The sequence below is a fragment of the Diadema antillarum genome, unplaced genomic scaffold (genome assembly GCF_040938485.1).
Source record: "Diadema antillarum isolate AM-2024a unplaced genomic scaffold, OU_Dant_1.0 scf00000074, whole genome shotgun sequence".
NCBI classification, from domain to species: domain Eukaryota; kingdom Metazoa; phylum Echinodermata; class Echinoidea; order Diadematoida; family Diadematidae; genus Diadema; species Diadema antillarum.
In genome coordinates, this window is record NW_027270963.1 from 3,020,540 (window position 1) to 3,033,071 (window position 12,532).

At 40.2% G+C, this 12,532-nt stretch overlaps 1 protein-coding gene across 1 annotated transcript; it reads right to left on the reverse strand.

Moving 5' to 3' along the window:
- Positions 1 to 1,361: 1,361 nt before the first annotated feature.
- Positions 1,362 to 2,802, reverse strand: LOC139717290 (heparan sulfate glucosamine 3-O-sulfotransferase 1-like). Its single transcript, XM_071628781.1, has one exon. The coding sequence runs from the start codon at positions 2,645 to 2,647 to the stop codon at positions 1,439 to 1,441; it is 1,209 nt and encodes a 402-aa protein (XP_071484882.1). The 5' UTR covers positions 2,648 to 2,802; the 3' UTR covers positions 1,362 to 1,438.
- Positions 2,803 to 12,532: the final 9,730 nt, after the last annotated feature.

Below are 12,532 nucleotides of genomic sequence, written 5' to 3' on the forward strand. Positions count from 1 at the left end.
GCGTAATCATCATACGTCGCAGCTGAATAAATGAATAAGCATGCACATTAAACTACCTTGATGTGTACTCTTTTGTTATTTGGTTGAAGCCTTGGGGAAAATATACATAGATAGAAATAATACTGACATTTGTGATGATGCGTATGTAATAAAAACAGCCTCTGTCTATCTTCATCCCAGACATAACATTCTCTTTATTAAAGATATCTGTAAAGGTAGCGTTGTGTTAGCATACACACCAACAAAACATAGCATATCTATCAGACTGTAAACAAAGATCACCGACACTTCACGTACTGATACCAAGGAGGTGCTCGCCTATACATCCTTGCCCACACACGAAAGATCTTGGAGAGGAAGTATATTTTTAGACCTCTTTCCTTGTTTTGTTTCCTACATTGACAAGTGTAATTGAGTTGGATTATTCACTCGTTCATTTCTACACCAGAATAAAGGGTATACAGCAGCAACCGATTGCGGATAAGTCCTTCAAATCACCTTTTGGCAGATATGTGGTGATGTAAGGAACAATTTATGCAAAAACGGAGCTGATTCATGAGATGTGTATGTGTGTGTGTGTGTGTGTGTGTGTGTGTGTGCGTGCATGTTTACATCTGCGCCTGTGTCTGAGTGCCACTTGTGTCTCAATAGGCGCGGTCGGACTGGCCAAAGATCGAAAATTTTAAGATCGCGATCATTACGATCTCGAAGTTTCGCCAGTGTGACCGCAAACTTACCGCAAACCTTCCCCTCCAACTAGGGATATTTCCCCCACTCCCGCTAAACTTCCCGATCTTTTGCCAGTGTGATCGCTAGAAACTGAAACATCGCGATCTTTGTCACGTGACCAGTCAACCACCCGTTTTCGGGCGGCGCCTAAGAAGCGCACGGCTATTGTGTTGTACATGTATTCATTGTTACGTCACAATCACTAGCAATCAGACGACGCGCTTTTTCTTTTTCTTTTCGCACGCGCACCAGTGACCCATACTTCTCGAGCCAAAAATCGAGAAGTATGGCTGCCAGTGTGACCGGACGACAAAAGATCGCGAACTTAAACTTTTCGATCCTTTGCCAGTCTGACCTTGCCTATTGTGTATGTTCTGTACGTCCGACTGTGTTCAACGTCAGTGTGAACGCAAACACGTGCTGATTGTGACAAGCAGTCAATGCTTCGAAAAGATTATCGGGATTCTCAAAAAGTGCGCAGTGGGTGGGAGGTGCTACACAAAATATTCAACCAAGAATAATTACCATCAATATGCATCTCTTGGTGTCTTCGTATAATAGACCTTAATTATTGCTTTAAGCATTATTCATAATGTGTTTTGTAAAGGATATGAATCAGGAGCTGCACGAGACTTAATGATACCCTGGTCTTATTGCATTCGCAGTACTGATATGTACAACATGGGTTGCCCCAGGCCTACTGTCGATTTCACTCGATGGGGTGATAGTTTAGCGGCACGTCCCCGAGTAGTTCTAAATAGTGTTTCAAGAGTAGAAACAGAAAGCGACAGCTGCTCTCGAATTGTGTTCGCAGTGTCGATATCATAGCTTCACTGACGAGCGGGACATCAACCGTCTCACTTGGCACACAAATGGGGAAGGGTTCTTGCAGGCAGTACGTGCTGGTGTTCAGATCAAACCGGAAGTGCTCCGGTGTGAAATACGGCACCAGGTCGAGAAATTTCTCGACTTCTTTCATCGTTTCCGCGGGGTTCCTAGCGAACTTTTCGGCGTTCAGCGACAGCACACGATATGGCGTGACCTTCTTCACCCACGGCCGAAGGTAATAGACGTAGAGGCTGTCGGTGATGAACACGTTTTTCCGGTTGATCTCCGCGTCTTCCTTCATCACAGTCTCCTCAAAGGTGTCGTCTACCATACATGACATCTTGGTGGATCCTCGTCGGCCGTGCTTGCCCTTGCCGCTGATCAGGAGGCGGTCACTTGTTCTCGATTCCTTGAAGGTGCTCTTGTAATGTCCAGAGATCAGCCTGGACTTCCGGATGCGAGTCCGCGTGAGGGCGTAATCCGAGATGGATCGCGCCACAGGATCTCGGAGTATGACGATTAATCTGATGTCTTCGCCGAGGGTTTTGATGGCTCGTACGGAGGCGTTCCTGTGATACATGTAGTTCTCTGTAGACTCGATGGTGATCTGATCAGGGGTTGTGTATGGCATCTGACTCTCGTACCATTGCACTCCTCGACTGTAATACCTGTCGAAGAATTGTGTCTCATGCACAGGTGTCGCCAACTGCGGGTGGAAGCCGAGCACCCTGCGGAGGGTCTGCGATCCCGATGTCCTGGCGCCTATGATCAATACTTTTGGCAGTCTCTGCTTGCAGTCGAGCTTATTCAATGCTTCAGGCGACACCAGACGATGTGTCCAATCGCTCGATATCGTATAGCACCGACTCCGGGCGTAATCCCAGGCCTTCCCGCGAAGAAACGAGTGACCGTCTACGCTCTGCGACTTTAACCGTCCACTTTGGTACAAATACGAGTTAGCCGGAAGCCTTCGGGTTCGCGAAGGTCTAACGCTGTCGTAGAGAAGGGTGTAAACGCGCGTGCAGCTGATGATAGCTACCACGAGAAGACCAGCGAAACACAGGGCGAAGAAATAGATTCGGGGAGCCATGGATGCACCGGAAGGTCCTACTGATCACGGTGAGACGGCCTCAGCAGCGTGACCTCGAAAGCGGAGTCGAAGAGGCATCCTACCACAATGGCTCCTCTTGCTCATGGCAGGATAGGTTGTATTCTGTCGTCACATAGTGAACCAGGTGATACACAGTTCCATACACCATCCTACGAACAAGAGAAGACAAGAAAAACTATAAACACTGTCATCAACTCCACACCACCAGTATAATTACAAAAATCTGCAGTAGTCATATCCAGCACTCAGCTATCAGGTTACAAAAACTTGTCACATCGTGTGTTTGTGTCTTCCTCAACAAAACCACAGAAACATATATTAAGGTTTCAGTGTGAGCTATAATTATTGTTTTTCTTTATTGGCTTAACCTACAACCTACTTGAGCTAATTATTTTTTCATTACCCTGATAACAATGGTCCCATTTATTCATCTTTAAAAAATTTTTTTTTTCCAATTCCGATGGAAATAGGGAAGGCGGGGTAAAGATTCCATCAACCAACATAATTTTAGTTTTAAATGAAACTAACTATAGTGACGCGACAATAACCATGACTACTCAAAGTTTTGCTTCAATCCGTGTACAAATGCCACACCTTTATATACCATCCGAATTCCTAATACAGGACTAATCATGGAATGGATTCATATTGTAGCCACGGTACAGTCAAATTAATTACTAGAAAGGATTTCTGGCAAAAATGCAAGAAATACGTTTTGGCAAGGTCACTCAGCAAAACGATGGCTATGGTGTGTTACGGATGGTGAAGTGCATCACCACACGTCACTTATTTTTTTTTTTCATAGAAGGAAAAAACAAGCCCTAGATTATTGTTAGGATTGAATCCCCTAGCGATTAGTTTGTAAAATCACTGTTATATCATATATTGAATGGTGCAGAAATTATCAAATCAATCCCTGATTTAGCAGTAGAATACTGAAATCGTCACAATCCGTATGACATTGATATCAACGCTACACACATAATATAACAGTGTCGATTTTTTTTTTCGGGGGGGGGGGGGGGTTCGAGAGTTGAGTAGCCAAAACCCATTTATACTCTGCCATCGCTGTAATTCAATGGTCATCTCGTATCACATTCCGGTTTCAAGAGTTTCTACAAATGGGTCTGCATACAGTCTAGTCAAACTGACATGCTCTATACGAAGTAATCTTCATGAGATGTATAAACCTGGACGACAAATCAGCCTAATGATATAGTTGCGTTGACTCACTTCCCATTACCGTCACCCCCTCCCCCTCCACCCTAACTTCTCTCTCAAAACTATAAATTAAAATATTAGGCAGAGAAATTGTTCATTTTGATCTTAGCGCAATTCAATGTTGCTTTTTATTAGCCAGTGTATAAATATACCATGGCATATTATTCCTACGAAGGCAATGCAACTCCAATGTAGATGCAATACCAAAAGTCCATGCTGATAATATATTATAAGCCCTATTATGCTATTCCTCACTTAACAGTTCTCTTCTATGAACAACATCGTTGCCGCAAAAGAAATCTGAAAGGTGGTCCGCGAATATGGAATTAAAACGTTTGGAAATCATTCATCCCCGTCATTGCCTCCGGTTATCTCCTTTCTTTTTTTAACAGTATTTTCTCTAACACGAAAATGAAGTTCTTTTCTTAATGCGGCGACAAAAGATTCCATTGACTCGCCCCTTTTACATGGGCAGAGTCGTGGCCGATAGATTAAACGCGTCTGGTTTTGTCGTTCTATAGGTGGCGGTGTGTGACAGCAAGTCACAATGCCGAGCCATTAATGACTGATGATCTTTGCTGTGCACAGTTAAAGCGAAACGGCGCTGGCCGATGTCCCCGCTCTAAATCACGATAGTGTCGATCACGTATTCATATACACAGCCTTCGTGGGCCTTATAGGCCTAGATACTGTAAATGAACCCTACTTCAACAACGATATGCTGAATTACTATTTGTTTGATTCATTGATTGACTGTTTATTTTTCATTTTTTTTTTTATTCATTTCTTTGTTTTTTATTTTTCATATCTTTTATTTTTTTTTTTGGGGGGGGGGGGGTTTAATAGAATATAAACCTATCTTTGGAAGGAGGATGCCGATTCCCATTATTTTGACAATCTCGATTTTATTATACCTTCGGACAATCCTTCTGGCCTACTCTGCACAGTTTTACGGAATCGAACATTGTGCTATTCTCCGTCATAACTAGATTATGTTTCATGTAACAACAGCTATGCATCATGTAGGATGACTACGTGAGAACATGGGTTGCCATGCGCGGGTTTATACGGGGATAGAAATTAGTCTGTCCAAATCTCTCTGCGAAATTTTAATATTGCAGACAAAAACGCCAGAAGCATGATCTATCAGTAAGCCTACATTTCTTATTAGAGTATTGTCTCAGCAGGTAAGTAGTAGAGACTGAGCCACCTCCCTGCCCTCTGGGCTTTCAAGCGTGATTGAGCCAAAAATAGCCTCTTTTGAAGAAAAAAAAATGCTATATACCTTATCGAGATGCTAACGGGGCGGTACGTGTATAGGCAACATACCGCGTTGACCAATATAACTAAATTGCGTGTTATTGTGCGCAATGCCTGTCTCGCCTCGTTGCCATTTATTATTGTAGACGGAAGGAAAGGTCAAACGTGCGAGGCTCATCAACTCCCTATCATCTTATGCATGCAATGATATAGGCACGAGCATACTCACGGCCAAAACCCCTACCTGCAGAACCTCGTATCATTTATATACGTATAACCTAGCATTTCGGTCAAATATTTCTTAAATGATAGATAAAGACGTAAAGGAGAGAAAACATTCTCCTTTTTTCTTTTTTAAAGAGTGATAATATTATGTCATGCACTCTTGCATTGTAAAGCTTCCTGTACGTTCGCCTTTCTTTTCAGTAAACAATACAAAAGAAGCGAAAACAAAATAGTGGTTTGTTATTGACTGCGACAAGGCATGCTGCAAAAGGTGCACGTACCCAATTCTGTGTCGAGCATATTGCTTTCATCATGCCGAGAGAAAACTTGGCTACTGGACGAAGTGGTACAATAAATTTAGTCGGAGTTGACTTTACTGGGGATTGCCAAGGATTCGGATTAAATAAATTAGTCATCTAAATTTGCATAGAGCGTGAGCTTTGAATGCAAGCCGGCTGATCAGGAGTGAAGAGCAAGTTAAACGTCCATGCAGCAATTGGTTCACCACTCTCCCGGAAGTCTGCTGTTCCTGGACCAGGAAAGACTGTTATTTACATTACGATTGTATCGCATTAATGAACGAGCTATAGTGAGACACAAGAAGAGCTCTATACGACAGATGGAGGTACATCAGCACGACAGTCACCAGTTTTCTTTAATTTGAGAAAGAGGGGGAGAGACGGAAAAGCAACGGATAATAATCATGAGGGTGATAGACCGTGTGCTAGAGAAAAATGAAGCGATGCATGTCAGTAATTGATCTGGTTCATTCAAGGAGGTGTCACGTGTTTACCATGATCCCTGATTCATTGAGGCTAAGGGCGGGCATTCACCCCCTCTCTCGTTAATTACCAGATATCAAATAGCAGCATCGATAATGGCAGCCACGACATGGGCCTAAATAAGCAAACATTTAAGAAGCTCTACAGTATTTTGTATAGGAATAGACGCAACATGTTGAACAGCAGTCATCATAAAAAGATAGTGAGAAAAAAAAAGGATCATTAATTTTACACTCTCTGCGTTCTCTCATATTATTACAATTGGTGAGGAAAACTAAGTGATCCAGGGTGACTACTAGTATTAACGTAATTATAGTATTCCTATACCAAGATTGAGGATACAAATATAGGGCCTAGGGAAAGTACCTGCGCTTCAAGGAAACCTCCCTCACAATAACATGCGGTTACCAAGAACGTATCAGAACAGAACTTTCATTCACAAGGATTTGGCGTTACCATGCCCCAATCAAAACATCAAGCTTGCTTGATATTTACATCCCACACTGCTTGCTTATTTCTCACAGAGAGCAATATTAAGGAACTGCGTCCAAGCAAGTTCACACCACGTACAACTACTTTCTCGAGGAGTATTGCCTCGTCCCTCGTGTGCTTACGGATGTTTCATCGCTTGTTTGATCAACCCGGTAAGAGTGATGCCCATACCCAAAGAGGTACTATGCGATGCATCTACGTCCCATTAGCAAGGAGTAGAAAGAGAAGTACAGCATCTTCTTGGAGAGAGACACCTCCCCGGTATGAACTCTCCTCCTTGCCTTGGTGTGCCGTTAAAGGCGTTATGAGCATCATTGTGATCACTGGGCATGCAAGCACTATAAACATGTCCCAGCTCAAGCAACGGGGCAGCTGATGTGTAGCTTCAACGTCCAAGCGTTATACACGCCTACACGCCGCACCACACTACCAGGATATTCCCTTCGTACGACCTTTTCACTGACCAGATGTACCCAACCATGCACCTGACTAGTCCACCACCGACGACGGCGAAATGTGCACCGTGTGGTGATGTCGGCAAGCCACGACTTATCCGTGGGAAGCTATGCACAAAATCAGTGTTAGCACGCACAATGAACCCGTAATCACGGCATATAGGCATGGAAAGATAGTCTCATATCTCACCTCCAGCACCATTTAGTCGATGTCTTGCGATGGCCGCACCAATGTAAAACGTAGTCTGCTATTAATTACATGAAAGAGAGCCACGAGCTATGATTAAGGTGACATCACGGACAGACTCTATTGCTGGTCCAACGTTGAGAACAATATCTTGATCGCTCGCTGTGCCGGAGCGCCAACCAAACCTACACAAGAGCGCTGAAGCATTGCATTGCTGGGGTGGACGGGCACATCGGTACGAGGTATATACCAGTATACACACACATGTTACACATTTCGTCCCAGTGTCTCAAACATGCCCTCATAAGATATGCGGAAGTATTTACCCTTCCAGCGGCACGATTATGGCACACAGTCATTTAATGCCTGATGTAGTGCGACTTCAGATTTAAAGAGCGCGGGCTATTACACAGAAAAAAAAAAAAAAACACCACACAGATCAAAACAAAACATCGTGATGAGCAATAAACCAATAATGCATCGCTCTTGCCCGCACTTTCGCTGTTTTGAAAAGTATTCGTAGGCTTCAAGTTAAGTTTAAAAAAAAAGAAATCACTCATTCGACGCAATGCACTCTGAAGGATATAATTATAAAAACACAATTTCACTATTCCGAACCATATTTTTCTGTTAATATTATAGATATTACGCTTCATAAATTCATACACAGCGTAGGCCGTACTCGTCACCCAAAATGCACGTATAATCTACATGCTGAAGAATTATTGGAATAAAATCTAAAAGATATTGATTACTAAATAAACCTTAATATGTGAATATATATATATATGTATGTATATAATGTATAATATATATATATATATATATATATATATATATATATATATATAATATATAATGATAATAATGATAATAATATGATATATATGTATGGGAGAGAGGGGGAGTGGGGGAGCGAGAGAGAGGAGAGAAGCCAGATAAAGGAAAGTGCGATTCAAACCGTCTACCACAAGTTAGTATACATAGAAAGAGAGAGGGATGAAGGGAGAAAGAGAATGACAGAACTAGACAGGTTTGGGGGGAAGTGGCATCTGCGGCAGCACCTTTAGTGTGATGCCAATAGTAAGATGAACTGACGTTGTTTATGTAGGCACCGCTGATCTTTGTTCCCTCACGTAGAGACAAATATTGACAGAAAGCAAGACGTTTATTCAAGCCACAAGGTCGTATTCGGTGGCATGGAAAAGCTGACCGGTGGAACTCGCCGCCACTTAGCAAGTGGTCAAGTAAAGCTTCCACGACATGCGAGTAAAGTTGCCTTTTTCTATTAAAGGAAAAAAAAAGGTTTCATGATGTGAATAGCCCTGTTCACACACAGACAAAACCAACACAGTTATTCATGGGTAGCAGAACCGCGAAACCTTAGCAGGACCTGGAGATGAACCCCCCCCCCCCCCCCCCCCACCACACACAGACACATGACATGATATGCACACACGCATACATTAACATGCTTTTCCGTTAGAATAAAATGAAATATCAAATCAAATCAGGTCAAGTAATCAATCATACCCGACCACTCCGGTACACATTACATTTGAGGTATTTAGAAAGTATAGCTGTATATGATCGCAGGAAATATTAGAAATTCAGTATAGCCTTTGTTTGGATAGAATATTAATTTTTATTCAAAGAATAGCTAATGAAATAAAACAAAATGATTAATGAAGAGCAAGGGTGTGAATTTGTAAGAAAGTCTGTATTTTTGCATTACTCAGAAATGAAAATGAGATAATGATTGTAAAATTGTCCAAAGGCAAAGTAACGGAAAGGAAAAGAAAAGTTGTTGATTTTTTTCTTTAAAACTGGAAATTGTGATCATTCAGACGAAATAGGCAGAAAGAAAGCTTAATTAAAACAGTCACATATTTGTTCTTTAGAGGGAATTAAGATAAGGTCAAGAGCCGTTTGGTATGAGGAAGGTGAAGAGAGAAGGAAATATTTTGAGCAATGATATTGTGTAGAGAAAAAGATGATATCACACGGGATAAAAAGGAAATATTGTATGTTATTAAATTATTTTATGACGATTTTTATTCAACAAGGGTAGTGTATGAAAAGGATCCTGCCTTGCATAGAATTGTTTCTTTGCCATAGTGATGAAAGTCGAATTTCATGTGAGGGTAAAATCACACCTCCCCCCAAAAAAATGTTTCCATGTTTAAAGACTATGACATTGAATAAGTCAATGGTAACGACGGATTTTCAGTCGAATTTTGTATGACCTTGTGGCCATACACGGGGGTTTAATAGTTGAGGCTTTCACTGAAACGTTTGATATAGAAAAACTTTCTATCTAATAAGCAAGGTATAATATACTTTTATAGGAGAAAATGGTAAGGATCCTTCGCACGTTAAAAATCACAGGCCGATCACTTTATTGAACGTAGATTATAAGTTACTTTCAAAAGTTTTAGCTTATAGAATGAAAAATATCATCAGGTGATGTAATCAAGCAAGATCAGATGGAGCATATGAAGAAAAATATGAGTATTGGAGAAGCTATCAGATTTTCTAGATGATATGATTTTTGTTTCCATTGCTTGAATAATGACATACAGAGTTTTCTAATTGCGGTTGATTTTTGAAAAAGCCATTGATTCCGTTTCTCATAATTTTCTTTTCAAAGCTTTGGAATCATTCGGTTTTGGTCCCTCCTTTTGCCCATGGGTGAAAACTTTGAACAATGGAATTAGTAGTTGTGTAATGAACAGGGGGTTTCAACTGGTTACTTTCATATTGGTTGTGCAATGGAGCTAGGCAAGGTGATCCTCTGTCGCCACTCGCCACATTTATTTTGGGTTGTAATTGAAACTCTTGCTCAAGCATTGAGGAAAGATGAAATTATTAAAGGGATTACTTTGGGCGATTTTGAGGTCAGTCAGGCGTTATTAGCTGATGATATGACTTTTTTTAGAGAGAGAGATAAGAGTTCGGTTAAAAGATTACTTGCATGAAATTTTGAGTTGTTTTGCGAAATTACTTGTTTAAACGTGGGGGAAAATGAAAAGGGGGATAGGAAAAGATAGGCAATAGGGTAGGGGATCCTTCCTTTGGTAATTTAGTCAGAGAAGTGAAAACTATGGTGCCTACTAGGTGTTTATTTTGTAATGGATTTGAATTTGATAGAAAAAATGCTTAGAGAGATGGGTAGTGAAATAAAAAAGATTATTGAGTTGGTAGAAGTAAAGAGACCTATCTTTTAAGGATAAGATTAATCTACTTAAAATAAATATACATCATCTAAATTGAGTCATATATTATCTTCAACTGTTGTCCTTCGTAGGTATTTGCGGAAGTCTTTTTTTTTTAAATCTGTTTTGAATTTTCATGGAAAGGGAAAGACTACATTAAAGAGCTTTTACAGGCGTGGCAGGATTTGAAAAGTTTGCAAAATTTAGAAGATGGGAATATGAATCAAATAATATGAAGTAATACCAATATCTATAATACTGTATATAAACATGTGTGTGTGTGTGTGTGTGTGTGTGTGTGTGTTTGTGTGTGTGTGTGTATCAATTTCAGGGCTATAAGATGATGTATGGATCATCAGATGTATGATAAAAATGTTAATAAGAAAAAACAAATCTATCAATTTCATCATTATTGTCATGAAAAAGGCATACGACAAATTGCATATTTTAAGAGTATACATGTATTGTTATGCGGTTAGGAAATTGTGCAGTAACAATGACAAATTATCAGCCACAAACTGAATTCAGTAGAATTGAAGCAAGCGTGTTGAGAAAATGTTTATGCAGGTACATTAAGGAAGTCATCGAGGAATCACGGGCCGTTAACGATCGCCCCCGACACTGTACAGGCATGCTAACCTGGAAACATTGAACTGCACATTACTTGAATATGAGACCATTCTGAAGCAAATAATTTTCACTTAACAATAATGTACTCTTAAATGAATCCCACAAGGATTGGAACAATCATCCCCCAGCATTCCCACTGATCAGTTACTATAGCCATCCCCTTTAAACTGCATTACCTGTATTTTGAGCGAGTCATTGTTGTTGTTGTTGTCGTTTTTCTCTAACACTTGTTCTTTCCATCACTTTCGCCATCACTGCAAGGACGTACACGTATTGTCTAAAAAAGATGGCAATTACATGTAGGCCATATTCATGTTTTTTTTTTTGGTGTGTGTGTGTGTGTGTGTGTGTGTGTGTTTGTTTGGGTTTTTTTTTTTTGTGTGTGTGTGTGTGAATAGAAACTGAAACCTGAGGGCTGTTAAGAGTGGATGGGTTGTTGTGTGTGTGAGTGCATGCACATATATGTATACGGGTAAGAAAGGATGTAGGGTGTAGAGGGGTACAAAAATCAAGATTTTCACTCAGATCATTAGTGTTGTGTCGTGCTGTTATTGTAGTTGATTCAATTATCAGCTATAATGCCTGTTACGAAAATGAATTATACATGAGTATGTATGAGTTCATTGTCATTTTGTTTTCTTGTTGTTGTTGTTTTTTGTGTGTTCACCAAGAATGATGTAATATTTAGGTACTTCGTGAGATTTGTATCTACAGACTACATTTTTCAGAAAGTCGAACACATGACTCTGTGAATTCCGTTGTATGAGGATTACATTATGATCTAAATTTAATCTTAATAAATGTTTCAAGAAAAAAAAACACGGAATCAAATTCTTTTCAAGTCTCTTTTCCATGTTTGGTCATGGATCAATTTGAAGTGACTTGACCAAAGCACCTAAGATAAATCGATAAATTCTTTTACTATGCTGATGTAATATACCGTATGTCCCAAAAAAAAAATTACAACGGGGCCCTACGCAATGATATCTTTAACAATATTGCATCAATCTAAATACAAATTCAGGGTATGAAACTATAACTCATTGCCAACATCTTACAGAAAACCCCATTCGATTTGCTTCAGTGGTCAAAGAGAAATGAGGAATTTTGTAGAGGATGTCGGGAATCTCTTTTGACCAAGTTCTGTCTATTGTTCACACACAAAATCATCGAAGTGCTAAACTCGGAAGAATCAGACTCATGACATGCTTTACTACAATCCCCATTTCTCTGTGCCCGCTTGACCAAATCGAATGGGGATTTCTGCAAAATAGAGCTAAGATGTTATATTTTAAGACCCTAAAGTAGCATTGAAAAAAAAAAAATCATATTGGATGTTATCAATGCGAAAGTCTTATTGTAATTTTTGTGGGACATACTGCAGTATATCCCTCAAA